The sequence below is a fragment of the Rhinolophus ferrumequinum genome (genome assembly GCF_004115265.2).
Source record: "Rhinolophus ferrumequinum isolate MPI-CBG mRhiFer1 chromosome 15 unlocalized genomic scaffold, mRhiFer1_v1.p scaffold_54_arrow_ctg1_1, whole genome shotgun sequence".
NCBI classification, from domain to species: Eukaryota; Metazoa; Chordata; class Mammalia; order Chiroptera; family Rhinolophidae; genus Rhinolophus; species Rhinolophus ferrumequinum.
The window spans coordinates 17868420-17884818 of record NW_022680357.1 but is presented as its reverse complement, the minus strand read 5'-3'; the positions used below and the strand labels follow the sequence as shown (position 1 = coordinate 17884818).

The 16399-nt window shown below is 52.9% G+C and overlaps 1 protein-coding gene across 3 annotated transcripts in view; it reads right to left on the bottom strand.

The window, feature by feature from the left end:
- Positions 1 to 3749: 3749 nt before the first annotated feature.
- PRKCB (protein kinase C beta) overlaps positions 3750 to 16399 on the bottom strand; it is a 233916-nt gene continuing 221266 nt past the window's right edge. For 2 of the 3 annotated variants that reach the window (XM_033101074.1, XM_033101076.1), the window contains one exon: positions 8993 to 10326. In XM_033101074.1, the coding sequence (XP_032956965.1) occupies positions 10168 to 10326 (159 nt within the window). In that variant the 3' untranslated portion in view covers positions 8993 to 10167. Of the gene's footprint in view, positions 4390 to 8992; positions 10327 to 16399 lie in introns of those variants that run through there. The other variant, XM_033101075.1, reaches the window with a different exon arrangement.

Sequence of the window (16399 nt, the reverse complement as noted above, 5' to 3'; positions counted from 1 at the left end):
GGGTTGTCCTGCCTCCCTTTAAACCTGCAATCTCTTTTTTGATAAACACAAAACTCTCACGTGGCCAGGAAATTCCGGGAAGTCCCCACCTGCCAGCCTGTGATTCTTGAGGGAGAAATTCCTCCATTTTCTACACAGCCTTTCAAGCAAGATTTGGTCCAGCTTTCCTTCCTGAAGTCTGTATTATAAAAACAAGACATCTTATTTCCCTTTTTTTTTTGGCTATAAAATTATACGATAATATTTGAAGATGTTGTTTCAAAATACGACTCGCCCCTTATCCCAAACCCCGAAGAACCGCTCCTCTCTGAGTGATTCTTGTGGATTTTTAGGAGCACGTCTTTACCAAATGGTAGCTTTTGAGCTAATGCCTGACAACTGCTATCAAATGCTTAACATTTGAAAATAAATGCACAAAACACAGAGGATGAACAGATGGTCTGTGAGTTTTGTCCATTCTCTGTTGCTTTCTACCATTCTCGGCACCACCAGACAGAGGAGTCTGAGCCAACCCCAGGTGGGTGTATTGCGAGGGGGAGACGATCTGTCCCCAGGCCTGAGCGATCAGAGCAAAAGCTGTTTTCAGGGGCCCCGCAGGGAGGCTGCACCCCCAATGGGTCCTTGCTCCTAATTCCCCCTGCTGGGGACATCAGTAGGGAAAAGGCTTAAAGGGACCAGGGTCTGCTTATCCAGTTGACAAGCCTGGACTGTGGCACTAGGTCTTTGTATGTTGGGATGGAAGAGACAGGTAAGACTAACTTCCAGTGGTCCATGTGTCTCGAGAGGAACGCCCAGGAAGTGCCTGGCAATTTCTTCCCCATTTGTCTTATTTCTTTGATGCCCCTTAAGTTCATGAATGGTTCTACTCATGGACTGTGTGGTGGGTACAACTTGGCCACGCACATTCCTATCCCTGTGTCCATTCGCCCTTGCAATGTGTTTCTACGGTGCCTTCCTCCCAGGAGCAGGAGATACCTCTCCACCCCTTGGATTTGGCTTATGGGGAGGCAGCAAACATGACATAAGCAGAGGCGTGAGAAGCCCCGGGCACTGGGGTTTGCTCCCCATTATTATTCCTCGAAGTCCTTAAAACCGCCATGTGAAGAAACCTTTGCCCTCTCTGGAACACACAAGAAAAGCCAAGTCACCCACCGAGCTCACCCTAGACTAGTCAGCATGTCACAGACTGGGCGGGGAGTGAGGCCACCTTGGACCGTCTAGACCAGCGGACCTTCCAGGTGACTGAAGAGACACAGGCACGTGCCTCCGAGCTTAGCTGGGACGGCCAGCCCAGAAACAACACCACTGTGAGTTAAATAAAGGATTACTTTGAAAAGACACTAAGTTTTGAGGTGGTTAGTCACTTGGTATTAGATAATGGACGTGGACGTGTAGCGGGTATGTTTCCAACAACTCACCTTCTGGGTAGGTTTGGAGTCCCTAACGGCAAAGGACGATAGCTCATCAGAAAGCCAAGTTCAGCTCCTTGGCTTTGTGGGTGAGCTTGGCAGTGAAACGATGGGGACCCTCTGTGGACCAAGCGCAGTGACAAGTGAGTCACTCCTCTGTTTCTCAGTATTGGCCTGTCATGCATCACTAAACTTACAGAATCTTTGGGGAAGTCCCCCAACCCCCATCTGCAGAGAACCCGCCAAATTGTGGTTGGCTTCCTGAGTATATATCCCCCTTGGTCCAAGGACAGTTTCCGACTTTTGTTCGGGGAGCTGCCCCTTGCCCATCTCCACCCATGTGGTGGGGTGGCACTCTACCCATCGTCCCGGAGGCGCAGCTCGTGATGCACGTGGGAGATGCAATCTGTAAGAGGACGCTCACCGGCCCCCACCTCTCACCTTGTACAATCCCTCCCCTTGAGTGCAGGCTGGACTGATCGACTGGCTTCTAAAGAGCAGAAACCAGCAATGTGACGGGATGTCTCTCCTGAGATTGAGCTACTTCTGAGATGAGTGACTCTGGATGAGGCACTGTCACTTGACTCACCCACGCTGGGGGAAGCCAGCGGCCATGTCCAGTGACAATCCTGTGGAGAGAGGCCCGTCTGGGCAGGAACCGAGGCTGCCAACAGCCACGGCAGCAAGCTTCGACGGGAACCCCCTTGCCCCCTGCTGACCCTTCATTTGTGACTGGCCACCAGCTGACGGACCCACATGAAAGGTGTTACCTCCACTAAGCCACACCCACCTTCCTGCCTGCAGACTTTGAGACTAATAAGTACTTACTGTTTCAAAATTTCGGAGCAATTTGTTACACAGCACTAGATGCCCAATGCAGCCAATCAAAGCCCCTCACCCAGTGCCCCTCTGTACCTCAGCCACAGTGCTTGGTTCAGGAATGTACATGTGACCAGGCTGAGCCAATCAGAGTAAAGGCAGGGCTTTTACGGGACGAAGTCCCAGCAGATGAGAGGCTGGAACTCCAGTCTCCCTGTCCCTGTCAGTGGGAGGTCCTGACTATCTTGTGGGTCTCTGCCTCCCCAGCACCCAGAACCATACCTGGCTCAGAGGAGGTGCTCAGCATTTATGACATGAAAGACGGGTTTCTATCCAACAGAGGGCGAGAATATGAGGGACAGCAGCCACCGGAAGCAGCAGTAATAACCACTTCTACAATATGATCTTCAATGGAACACGTCACCAAACGTCTGTCGCTATCCACGCACTGTCGTTCTCTAGGTGTGATGCACTTTCAGCTGGCTTTACCCACTTTTAATGGGCAGAGTTTCTAAAATCCTGCAGAGTGCCCCGGGGCCGGGGTGTCACTGTCTCTGCTCAGCGCTCCACTTAGGGGGCGTCTTCCAAGGAGATGGAGACACTGGAGTCACAACAGACTTCGTGTATCAGGTCTGTTGTTTTCTGCTACGTACTGGCAGCTGCAAGGGCACTTGGCACAGATGGGTTCATTGCATCTTTCCAAAGTAAAATAGAAGCATGGCTTCATTCAGAGGAGAAGGTGTCAGGCTGACACCCGGTGACACAGTAACAGGCCGCTCTGACCTCAGAGGGCAGGGCTGCTTACCACACCCACAGCCATTAGAAGGGATGTCCCTTATTTTCCCCTCCTCTTCTGGCTTCCCTGCACAAGCATGGCTGTTGAAAAGGGGCACACACCTTTTGTTTTCCTCTTTTTGTAGACGCTACCTTAGGAGAAACTACTCAAAGGCAAGTAGTTTTACCAACTGGGACATCCTCATGGACCATGGAAACATGGCGTCTCTGGGCTGACACCGGCCTTTTGGTGCTGACTTTCGTCAGCACAGTTACGCTGGAGGGTTTCCTATGCAGATGACCGGATGACTAAGCAGAGAGCCTGACTAAAGGCACAGGGACAGACTGAGGTCACTAAGCGTGTGACGTGCAAATGTCAGAGGACTCAACCTCAGGCGGCCACCGCAACCAGGGAAGTGGATGAGCAGAGCCATGGTGCAGACTGTGGTGAAATGAGACCACACGTCACTCTGACAGGAGGCGGCCCTGGCTCACTTCTGTCCAATTATTCTCCCGGGGGAACCCAGGCCCAGTGCTGCTAGTCTTCTGGTTTTTTTCAAGCGCATCGGAAAGCCCGCACATTTAAGTAAAAGATCCCACTTTTAAAAACGTTGACCAGGATTTCGATTAAATAAAATTCCGTGCATGTGAAACAAAGCTCATCTTCCAGCCGCATCAGCCAATGGCTCTCCAGTTTGTAATCGCCGTACCACAGTCTATGTAAAAGCAGACATGTTAACAAGAGAGTTTGCATATATTAACTCAGTTTAATCATATCAATTCTTAAACAAAAAATTTCCTCCAAGAGACAAGAGTTCACAGTAACTGCAAAGCTTACTCACAAGTTTTAAAAATACCGGTCATGCTTAGCATTCAAAGAAGAGATTGTAGAATAACTGTAAAAACGTTTACCAGGGACATCAGCTTCCCACTTTAAAAATTACAAATATTGAAGCATTTTGGTATCAGACACAGTCGTTTTGACCTCGTCTGTTCCTTGGGTGAGTTTCTGGGAGTTTGGAAAATTGCTCCTCTATCGTTGGATATAGCGCCTACTCTAAACGAAACATTTTCAAATGTAGAAAACAAGCTCGCAAGCTACGCATACAAAGAAAAGCCCTCTAAGGACAAGCTCTCCACGCGTGGAATGCCGGCATATGCACCGTGAATCCTGGAAGACTAGAATTGATACATACACGGGGCCTGACGCTCCAGGCCCAGAGTGTGCGTGCCCCTACACGTTAATGACAAACTCTGGGTTCGTGTAGGAGAAGCCAGCGAATTCGTTTTGGTCCAAGTTCATGATGAAGAGCTTGTCAGTAGGCGTGAGTTCCACAGGTTGTCTGGTGAACTCTTTATCGAAGTTGCAGGTGTCCCGCTCGTCTCTCTGCCAAATGGAAAGCAGACACGTTAACACAGCAGAAGCAGAAGGACACACGGCCGAGACACGCCAGGCCCGGGAGGCTGAGGACACGTCACGGGCAGAGTCCGAAAGAGCCCTGTGCTGCCAGCGTTTAGCAGCTGCATTGCACATGCTACCCCTAGCTGTCCTGTCATGTCGTCGGTTGGCTTCAGGAGAGAACACTAGGTGGACATTTGCTAAGACAGGAAATGAGACACTGACTTGCTTTGAGGCTAGCCATAAAGCCTGGTGTGTGCTCTCTTTTCTTTGGCTTTGAGATGAACTGAGTTGGAAACCCCTTCTTACCGCTTGTAATGCCACAGAGTTAGTCACTGGGACAAGTGCCCGATAGCGACTCTTGTAGCGGGGATCCCCTCCCGTTCCTTCAAAGGGAGCATAGCTCCCCCAAAAGCAGAGGGTATGTGGGGGAATCAGATCAGTGCTTAGTGAAAGGGGCCGGCCACTGTCCAGCCCACATTCCCTGCTGCGATCCAGGCTTTCACGGGACACCCAGAAATCCAGCCACACCCTGGAATGTGGATTCTTGTCAGCCAGAGGGTCTCTCCAAGGATGTTTACAGCACGTAGCTAGTCAACAAACTGTAAGAAACAAAACCCAAAGCTTAAAGTAAGGTCTGGAAGGGCAGCCTTCAAACAAACAAGCAAAAATTCTATTCTCCTAGTTAGTCGTTGTGTGTGTGGGGGGGCAGGTATTAATCCCAGTTTACAGTTTTGGGTGAGTTTTACCAGGGGACGTCAGAATGTGGGCTAATACAAGCTCTCACGATGCCCTCAGCTCTTCAGGGTCTTTGTCAATCATCTCGTCACATCCTCACCACCCACTGGGCGACAGATACGGCCACAGTCCTGACCCCCCATGATCTGACATGAGAACACGGGGGCACAGAAAGGTGAAGTGACTTGCCCAAGCTCGCACAGCAGTTTCGTGGTTTTCACCTGACCACACCGCTCCCAATTACGCCTCGTCTCAGCCCCTCCGACGAGGAGGACAGCCTGATGGCTGAGTCGTTACAGGACAACCAAGGACAGCAGCTGGGTTTCATGGGTACCGGACAGCAGACGCCAGAGGTGGGTCAGATTGTAAAGAAAAGAGAATCGGGGAGACCTGGCTAACTTGCTAGAATTTGGCCAAAGCCCTCCAGGCTGTAGGTTTAGCCCCCAGTGGGCACTGACGGATGAGGGTTTCTCATCGCTGAGCTCACTTCCCTTTGCTACAAGCCTCACAGAAATTCCTTCCTTTTGGCTGTTCCCCAAAGATAGGGAAAATGTCCTCACGGAGTTCCCCACTTACTCCGGTGGTGCACGCGTAAAAGTGGTGAGACACCAGGAGCACCTCAGAAAGTGCAGCCCGACCGGAGCGGGCGGACGGAGCTGCTTCCTGGAGGGCAGGCCGCCTCCTGCCACGCCCCCCGCCCCCCCATTCCAGTGGTCTCGTCCTGTGTGCGGTCAGCTCGTCCTGCCGCCCCGGGCACTGCATGTGTTACTGCTTGTGCTCAGGGCAAAGCTCAAACGCCACCTCTTCCTTTCACAGTGTCTGCGCACACCTGGCTGGACCCCACGAGCCATCCCTGGCATCCTTTTAATGGACTTCCTCACTCTTGCTGTTATCAGACGCTGGCTTATTTACTGCCTGTCGCCAGGAAGGAAGGTCCTTGCCTATTTCTTCACTATTATAGTTCTGGAGCCACGTGCAGCGCTTGGCACGCAGCAGGCTGTCTGCCATTACTTGCTGAATGAATGAGAAGACCTGCCTCAGGGTGAACCTCCTTATTTTCCCCACTTTGAGCTTCTCCTGAGCCGGACGCCTCCCTTGGGAGCAAAACAATGAAAGTTGTTCCCGTTGATCCTAAGGGGCCTCTCACGTGTGGAGCCCCAGGAGGGACTGACCACGCTGGGCCCCTTCGAGGTCTGAGAGCTCCAGAGCTGTGGGTGGGTCCCCCATATTTGGGGATGGAAGGCAGGAGGCAGCCCCCTTGCAGGTGTCCCTGGTAACACTGACTCCACAAGGCCTGCCCTGGCTCTGGGCATCCGGCAGTTTCCTTTCCCACCAGTTGCCATGTCCAAGGCCCTTCTCCATCTGTTGTGCTGGGGCATGATGTGGCTTCGAACACCCACATGGTCCAATTAGAACGGGCCACTGTGCAGTCTGTCCTGTGGGGAGATCCCTGCAGTCATTACCCGAATTTTATCCTGGAAATAGGGAGAGCGTGGGCCTCTCTGTCGGGATAATTCCTTTGAGTTGAAAGCATCTGAAGCCCCATGAGAACAGTCTCACTCAGCCAAAGAGGGTTTGAACTCCACGGGCCTCGTATTCATGCCCCAAGGTCAGTGTGACCTTGGCCCATCCTCTTAGAAGAGGAACAGCTTAGAGAGACGTCTAAGAAGGGAAAAGAGGGACTCTTGGATCCTGGCAGAGAATCCGCCATGGCTAACGTGGATTGCAGTTAGGATTTTGGGGATGTTCTCACTTAGTTTCTTTTTTAGACAATCTCCCCTAATGTAAGTTCTTTTGGAAAATCTCAGGCTGTCTGATCTAGAAGCACCAGGACACCTCAAGCGGGGGCATCAGGCAGGGTGTCCCCAAGGGCCAGAGAAGGTAACGCCTGAGGGAATCTGAGTGACAAACGCCAAAAGGCAGGACTCAGGACAAGCAGTGTCCTCTCTGCATACAGGTACCTGTCTGTGCTCAGCCCATGGTGACGCTGAGGCCTGTCCAAGCATGGAGACCAAGGCTTTGGCCCTTCTAGGAGGAAACCCACCCCAGCTACCATGCTGCCCTCTCCTTCCCCACCCACCACACTATAGGATTTCTCCAGGAATCTGGGTTAAGAAAGCGCTGCTTATCCTTCTCCTTCAGCTCAAACTGTGGTCTGAAGATAGAAAGCAGAGCCCCGAAGACTTTTGAGGACTTTTTCTTTCTTGTAAGAAGCCTTCCCTGACTAACCCGGACACTAGTTATCGCTAGGTCACATCCTGCTTTGAGTTACTGGTTGGATGACTGCCCTTCTGGACTGCATCTTTACGGTGCCCCGCTGTGCTCTGGCACCCAACACAGAGCGTGGCACACATCAGTGCTCAGTAAACGCTGCCGGGTGGATGAATGGCGCGTGAAAGACATGCATGACGGCAAAAATCAATTAAACTCTTTCTTCCTGGATACACTGGCAGAGTATTCCCCCGAGACTGTGTGCGTTGAAAGCTGTGTCTTGGTCCCCTCTGCACTGGAAATGTTGATGGAAAAGGAAGCTGCAGGGACCCTGAGCCACGATCCCCTCCCTGAGGCTCCCCTGCCCACCCTCAGCGAGGTGTGGCAGGGGCTGCAACTTTGGCTTGTGGTCTTATCTCTGCAAACTATTCAACTTGTGGAAAACGATGGCAACAATTTGGAAAATGTAGAGTACAGTGTATATATACAGTATATTCTTCCTATCTCTATCCATCTATCTATCTATTTATCTATCTATCTATCCATCCATCTATCATCTATTTATCTTACATTGATCTCTAAAGTTGTCTCAAATCATGTGTCAGTGGCCCAATGTTCCTCCATGCTATTTACCTTCCTGACAGCATATCCAAGGAAAGACCTGGTCACCCGACAGCCAGACGAAGGCCCCCAAATAGCTCGCCTGCTGAGGGCACGGCTCAGAGATGCCAGGTATAGAGCAGAGAGGGTCCTGTGCTTTGCTTCCCAGCTGGCTGACCTTGGGCAAGTCACTTCCTCTCTCCAGTTCCCAGTTTCCCCAACAATTAAGTGAAGGGGTTCTGGCCCGATTTCTTTCCCTCTCTAGCCCCCTCGCTTATCAGCGAGGACTTCAGTTTTGCTTCTCCCGAGGTCTAGACCGTTACCATGAGACCAGCCGCGGGATGGTGGTGATGGTGGTGGTGGTGGTCGTGTCCCAAAGCCTGCAGCGAGGAGAAGCAAGCAGGCAGAAAGGAACGGACGGCAGGGCCCTTTGCCTGAGTGGAAATCCAAACCATGGATTCCTTCAAGACGAGAAGTCTTACTTCAAGGACATTTGTCAGGTTCGTAAAGTTCTCCTAGAGGCCCTGGAGCTTCTGGAAATCACTCAAGTCTGATAAACATTCTCTTTAGGGCTGCCTGAGAATAGCAGGAGGCCAGGATGGGGGCCCCTTGCTGTCTTCATTTGCTCAGACACAAATGGGGTTTCCCCCACCCCAGAGGATTCCTTGGGCTTCTGGGGTTCACAGAGCTGCTTGCTAGAAAGACTCCTGAGTCCAAGCTGGGAGGAGCAGTGGTTTTGATAAGAAAAGCAAGAGTCCTGGCTGTTCCTAGCTGACTCCCAAACCTGACTCCAGTGGGAACGTGGGCTTTGGGCTCTGAGATCGTGGGGGCCCCTGGTCGGCTCACCCCACCCCATGACGAGTCCCAGGGCTCCCCGAATGGTCCACAGCCTCAGCCTCTCTGACTAGCGGGACATGGGGCTACGATTAAGCTCTGAGTTTGGTTCTTTCTGTCCCAAAGCCTCGGGAGGCCCCCCCTTGCAGTTTGGGTCCACATTTTTCAAAGAGAGCTGTTTTCCTGGAAATAGCATTTCTTCTTCTTCCTTTTTTTTTTTTTAATTGCATCTCGATGCTAGAAGAAAAATGGCACATAACAGATATCCAGATACAAATGAACATTTCCACAAACATCTTGTAAAACAACATCAAAGCGAAGAATACAAGTCTGTATGTTTCCGGGATTGGCGTCATACCCAGAGCCCTGCATCCACCTTCCAAGGGCAGGAACAACCCGGCCTAGGCCATTGCCTCAGACGTGAGTCTGCTACAGGCTTGAGAACCACCTTCTTTGTAAGTCAAGGTGAGTCATTGCGGTTAATATTGTAACATTGGACACATATTTCAAAGCATGTGTGACAAAGTAATTTTTTTTTTTTTTTTTCATTTGAACAACAGAAATAAAACCCCAAAGCAAATAAAATTTGAAATGTAATGTAAGACCCCAGTCCTTTGGGACCTTGCTAGAGTGACCATGTATCTTCAGGAAGGAATGCCAAATGCTCTTCCCAGGTAGTTTGGGGATGGAGGTGACTGGGGACCTATAGGGTCCGAAGCCACGGCGCTGAGGGCGGACCCACGCTGGTTGCCTTTTGGCCTCTGGCGGTGCTTTCAGATCGAAGCGGAATTTTTAAAAGGGCACAGAGAATCTCCTTAACTTCGAGCCAAGAAAAACAACAAACAAAGTTTTATGGTTTTGCCTGTTCTTTTCAGAGCTCGTGGCGCCTCCAAGTCAGGCAGGATGGAGGCATTTCCGCTAAGGCAGAGCCACTGTGTGTATCTGGGCACCAGCCGAGCTCCAGGCCCGGAAGGAGCAGCACACCACTCGCATCCGACGACCCACCCTCAGGGGTGGGAAGCCTCTAGACTGGATGGCTGGCACTGGAAGACGTGAAAATGGCAATGCAGGAAAAAAGGGAAAGGAAGCAGGCATGCTATGTCCCCGCTGGTCCTCCTTAGCTGACGTGCTGGGGAAAATCAATGGTGAGAGGGCTTTGACAACGTGTGTTTTCCACACGCCATCTGCCTGATCCCGTCTCAGAGCGATGCTGCAAACTACCTGAGCACATTTGGATTCTGAAACATGGCCACTCTAGTGTCATCAGCAAATAAAAAAAACATGGCTGCAACTTTGGAATGAAAGAAAAAAAAAAAAAGATGTCACCGCCGTAGCCGTTGAGCTTGAATGACAGAAATGAAGGACGCAGATCTACACAGCTACTTAGCTCTTGAGTTCAGGTTTTAGGAATTCAGAGTTAACAAAGGAAAATCCTTCGAATTCTGATTGGTCAAGGTTCCTGATGACTTCCTGGTCGGGAGGGGTTAGGACGGGCGGGTGGCGGGTGAAAAACCGGTCGAAGTTTTCAGCATTTCGTCCACACTATGAGAGGGGAAGAAAAGAACTTGTGGTGGGTGGAAACAAAACCAAACAGAACAGAACAGAACCAAACAAAATCGGGTGTGTCTTTCCTTCTCCATCCCTTTTCTTGTACTGCCTCGGAGAGGCCGCTCCAATGACCAGAAATGAAAGCAACATAAAATGCAAAATTCTCATGACCTTGGGCTCCTGACCTTCAGTTTCTGTAGCTCGTGAGCTGCCCCTGGTGTCCTTCTGGGGCAGTCAGGAGCTGTATGGCAAAGGCATGAGATGGTGGGGCTGGTGGCACGTGGCATGTTCCCCTCCTCCCCGCACCCCCCCCAGGAGTTAGCCAAGCTCATCCGTTGAAAGACATGGAATTAGGTACCTGAGATGTTTCATGTAGCACAAGATACAAACGAACGACCCACATATACTTGACCTGGGAGGTCTCAATATTTAGCAGCAGACCCCTCAAAGAAAGCCGTCCGCTGGCTCTCGGTCAGGAACAGCTGACATTTCCCCGCTTCGCACACACACGAGTTTACAAACTGCAGCCAGTGGAGACAGACCTCAGGACCTGGGCTCGGTGCCTGCAATGCCTGCGCACCCACGAGGCCCTGGTTCGCTGGATAAGTCCCTGACCCTTAATTACAAGGTGCTAGGAGGTAAGCAGCCATTGTCGCTCCAAATGGGAAGGGTGTGGGGTGAAATACATAGGCCAGCGCGAGGGGACCATCAGGCTCCCGAGGGAAAGGTGCCGCCATTTCTCACCACCATTCTACGTGAAAGGGCAGAGTTACAACACAGGTGTGTGTGCGTGCGTGTGTGTACACGAGGGCACACCTACATGCACACACTTGTTCTCACCCAGCGAGGAGGGATGAGTCGGCAACCCCCATGTGCTTTCACATCCCCCAGCAAAGCCCGTGGGGACTGCGTTTCAGACGCAGTGTGTGCAGGAGGGAAGCACACACCGTCACACACACAGCAGCCCTGAGGACAGCTGGCGCCGTCACACGTCTGCTGTTGGCCAGGCACCCGGAACCCTCTTCACGGGCGGCATGGATGACGCCCGTGAAGTGGGTTTCATTATCAGCCTGTGGGACAGGTGGGGAAACCGAGGCCAGGGAGACCATGCGGTTGGTTCAAGGTCACACAGCGAACGAGCAGCAAACCTGCCAGAGGAGCCCAAGCTCCTGGCTCCACTTCACAAGCACGCGTGACAGGCTGGTGGCTGGCTGACCAGCGGAGGGGGCAGGATGGCGGGGGCGGGGGGAGGAGTCGGGGGGGACAAGGCCTCTGAGTCACGAGACAAAGCAAGTGGGTGAATTCAGAAGGACGACTGTTTCCGGTGGGTGTAATGACCTGGAGGGACCCGTGAGCTCCGAGGAGGTGACTGGACGGCGTCAGACGTTTGGATTCTGGAGCTCAGGGGATAGACCTTGAAGAAGAAAGTACGGACTGAATGTGGAGGGTGGAAGAGAGAGAATAACGCCAGGAATAAAAACCACTGACTACTTTCCAGGCAACTGACATTTGCGAAGTGGCTCACACACCACCTGTGAGGCAGGCAGCTGGTCCCCGTTTGCCAGTGACAAGGAGAAAAGTGTCCCCAGAACTTGGAGACGTAAGAGAAGAACCAAGAGAGAGACCATCGGACAAGCCGGGGACTGAGAGGAACCGAAGGAGAAGGGTCCTGTAACAGCAGAAGTACCTCGGCGAGGCCAGGCGGGAAAGGCGCAGCAAGTGGGCCAAGCCATTTGGCAACAGGGAGGGGACAGATGAGAACACGGTGGGGGCTCCCAACTGCAGCTCCTGGAGCCGGGAGGTAAGCAGTACAGGCCCCTTTGTCAAGCCCTGTGGTCACGGCAGCAGGTCTGCGGGGGACTGGCTCTCAGGGAGCCCCCACTGCTCTGGGCAGAAGGAAGCAATGCAGTGTAAGCCCGAGATGTGGGTTCGAATCCAGACATCGCCACCCACTAGCTATGTGACCGACTCTAGGTGAGTTTTTTAACGTCTCTATTGTGAATTGGGGACACTTCTCGTTCCTCCCGTGGGGTTGTGGTGAGAATAACATGAAACAGACAATGTGCCCGCACAGGACGGGGCTCTCAGCACCTCCTCGCTGTAAGCGAGCGTTTCTTTGTTCTCGTTCCCTTGTTTCTACTCCACATCCATGCAGACAGCATATGTGTCCTACGACGGGGTGTTTTCAGGATGTTTAAGTTGTAAACACTGAGGAAAGAGTCTTCATCTTTAACAGGCTCATGTTAGACTTAGAGAAATATATTTGTTATTCCAACCTACACTGTTTCGGCTGTTTTGACAGCCTGGCTGCAGGTCTCAGGAAATGAGAAGGGACGCCCTCCCCCCCCGCTCCACGCCCTCGGCGACACTCCGCTGGCCGGTGGGGGACAGGCCCCGGAGAAAACTGGACGCTCAGGGTCAAGGCGGTGTGCTTAGGCCTGGTGACCAGATTCTTTCATTACTTATTCAGTTTCTCAGTCAACAAATATTTATTGAGTCTCTGCTGTGTGCCAGGCCCTGTGCTAAGAGTAAATTCTACAAAACCCGTATCTCATGGGACCTACATTCTACTCGGGAAGAGAGGTAACAAACACATAAAAATGTAACTGTGAATGTGAGTGTATATTTAATGCTGGACAGAGACAAGCGCTACTGAGAAAAACAAAGCCAGGTCAGGATAAAGAGGGGAGACCACGCCACTTCCAACAAGGCGGTCAGCTCCGGGGAGCCGACCTGTCCACAGGCCCTCAGTGGTGAGGGAGGGACCCTTGGATCGTCCGCAGGAAACGCGGTCTAGACGGAAGGAACTGCCAGTGCAAAGGCCCTGAGACAGAACTCCATCCGGCAGAGTCACCAAAGCACAGTGAGGGCAGGGAAGCCAGCGCAGTGACCAAGGGACAGGCTCAGACAGGGCACCAGGAGCCAGACGGTGGACCACACTAGCCGCGCGAGGATAGAGGGTTTTCCCATCAGCTTGAGGAGAAGCGCTGGAGCGTTCTCAGAGCGACCGGGCACGCTCTGAGGTACCAGCGGGTCATGGGAGCCGGGCACAGAACAGAGGGGCCGGGGGCCAGGGTGGGGACAGGGTGGCACTCAGGGAGCTGCTGCAGTAGCCTGGGCCAGCGATGACGGCCTGGAGGAAGGGGGCAGTGGGGGACCCGAAAGCCACATTTGGAATTTGGGCTTCACAGGATCTGTGGATGGATCGGATGTGGGGGGAACGGAAGAGAGGGAGGGGGCCCTGGTTGGTGACCCCAAGACCTTTGGCTGGAGCTCCTGGTGAGTGGGGCACGAGAGGGGAAAAGCAGCATGGGTTTCGTTTACGATACGTCTGAGAGCCCAGTGGAGATGTCACGGATGGAGCGGGAGTCCCCAGGCTGTGCCATGGGGACTGAAGAGAAGTGGGAGCCAGACTGGTGGCAGAGGCCCTGCGGCAGGCAGGAGCCGGCTGCCGTCCTCCACAGGAGAGAGAGAGAGAGAGACGGGGGACTGGGCTGAGGGGAAGGGGGTGCACAGGCCATGCAGTTAGGAAAACTGAAGGGGTGCCCGGGGGAGATGGCACGTCCCGAGGCAGACCCTGCAGGTTTTCTCTCTGGCCTTGAGACCCAAGCCAGCCAGCCAGCCTAGGAAGCACGGGAGCGGAGACACAGAGAGTCTTCAGGGGCCATTTTTCTTTAAAAACCATCCGTTTCCCAGCCACAGCAGAAAGCTGTTGCTGTGCCGGGGCTCCCCAGAGGCAGTGATGGGAAACAGAAAAACAGCTTCTGGCAGCTGGCAGCCTCCTCTGCCATCCCTCCCCCACGGCCTCGGAGAACAATGAGACCTGTGAGCGAGAGAGCAGAGAGGAGGTGCAGGGGGGGGGGGCTCAGCGAGGGACAGGGACGGCCGGAGCATGATTTCCCTAAGAACACGCAGCTTAGGGCTGGCTGACCACAGCCCCCGAAGCACTTCTGGGTTTTCAAAGGGCCCTGTCGCGGCCCATTAGCGTGGGGGCGGGAGGGCACAGCCCCCATCAGCTCTGGGGAGTGGGCAGCTCGGTGGCTGGCATCGAACGCCAAACGCACAGTGGACCTGCTTGTCCGGCTGTCCCGGGCAGGACGTCAGCCCTCGCCGAGCTGCTGAAAGAAAACCCAGTCCCCTCCCTGGCATCAGGCTGGGACTCCTGGAACCGGGAAGGGGGCCCAAACCACCCAGGTCCTTTCAATCAGACGGCACGTCCTCCAGGGTTGGAGAGGCGGGTAAGGACGGTGAGTTGTTGCTCCGTTGTGCCCCTGAATGGAAGAACCTAGGCAGTTGGAAACGCTGATCCGTGAGCTGTGACCTGTGAGCTGTTTTTTCGTTGTCTCCTCTTCTCTCTAATTTCTCTTTCATTGTGTTAATCACAGCTCCGAGTCTAGCTGTCAAACGTGGAGCTGGCTCCGACACAGCAGCCTCCGGGATCTTTCAGAGACGCCAACCTGAATCCGTCCCTCTCCTGCTCTGATGGGCGACAATGGCCTGTACCCAAACCCCACGCCCTGGTCAGCATGGCTGACAGGGATCGCAGGACTTGCCTCTGGTGGCCTGGTCATCGGTCCCTTCAGGGGCCGCCTCCTCCAGCCCAAGTCCCCCCACCCCTGCACGCCCTGCAGCTGTAACGTACTCCCAGGTCCTGGCACACGCTTGCACGCACGCCCTCCGCTCCCAGCCTTGGCACAGGCTCCTCTCTGCCAGCGACACCTGCCTCCCAGCCCCGCCTCACCTGGCTGACTCCTCCACATCCTCTCTGTCTCAGCAGATGTCACTTCCTCCAGGAGGCTTTTCCTGGACTGTCCCCATCCCCCGCCGCCCCACACACCTGTGTTTATCCCATCAAGACACAGGACGTTCAGCAAAGAATTGTGAGAGGGGCAGAAAAAGTTTGAATTCCACTATCAACCAAGAGGGAAAAAGAGCTAAATAAATAATGACGCATCTATTTGACGTATCGCTACGCAAAACCCCTTTAAACATTAAAAGAAGATGCAGAAGAATATCAAATGCCAGAGCTCCACATCAGTACCAACTGTGGACGCTCTGCTCCCATTCTATAAATTATGTACACAAATGTGCACGTAACATCTGTGTGCCTACGACACGTGCTGGTAGACACTGGGGACAGTGACAGATTATTTCATTTCCTCCTGGACCTTCTCTGCTTGATTGTGCTTTAAAAATTTAAATAAAATAAGGTGGGTGTTTGTTTTTTTTGTTGTTGGTTGTACTAAGCAAAACAAGCCATTTCAAATGAGGAAGCTGTTGCAGTAGAAGAAAGGGGGAAAATAGAGATACAGAGCATGGGACACTCAGCGCAGCTGTGAAGGTCTGCCCGATGCTGTCAAATGTCCTTCATCTCAGTTAGAAACGCTCAGGTCTCCCAAGTGGCTGCCCTTGTGTGTATTTCAGCGCCAGGGGAGGGTGACAAAGGTGAATGTTTAGGAGGTCTGGCCCCTTCGGCCCAGCGGCATGCTGGGTACTGGAAATGCGATGACACAGAGGCCATGTGTCCTGCCATGACGGAGCTTACGGTCTAGCAGAGGGGCCAGGCACAGGCGACAAGTGCTGCCACAGAGCTCAGAGGCGAGGAAGCTAAGAAGGGCAGGGAGACTTCCTGGAGGAGGTGACATCTGAGCTGAGTGAGAGCAGAAGGAAGGGCAGTGCTTCTTTGAAGGAGGGAAGGGAAGCGCTCCTGACCCTTCTACGACGCTCCCGCCTTTATCGCCAAAACAAACACACAAGTTGCTCGAGAGCGCCAAGAGAAATAAACAGCACAGCCCTTTGTAACTGCAACACCCCGCTATCTTTCGGACGGTAACATTTTGGTTTGCACCCAGGATGGCTCGGTGAATAGATGGATGGGTGCGTTTTACTCTTTAAACCAAGGTGGACTCGTGATTCCTCTGCCTGCTTTTGAAAACACAGTCGAAACACAGGGTAACCATTTTCCCATGTCAACCAAGTTTTACATTTTTCTGATCTATTCCTCACGATTCATCTGGAGCCCACGGGGCTGGTTTCAAATCAACGAGCTCACACAGAGGAAGGACCC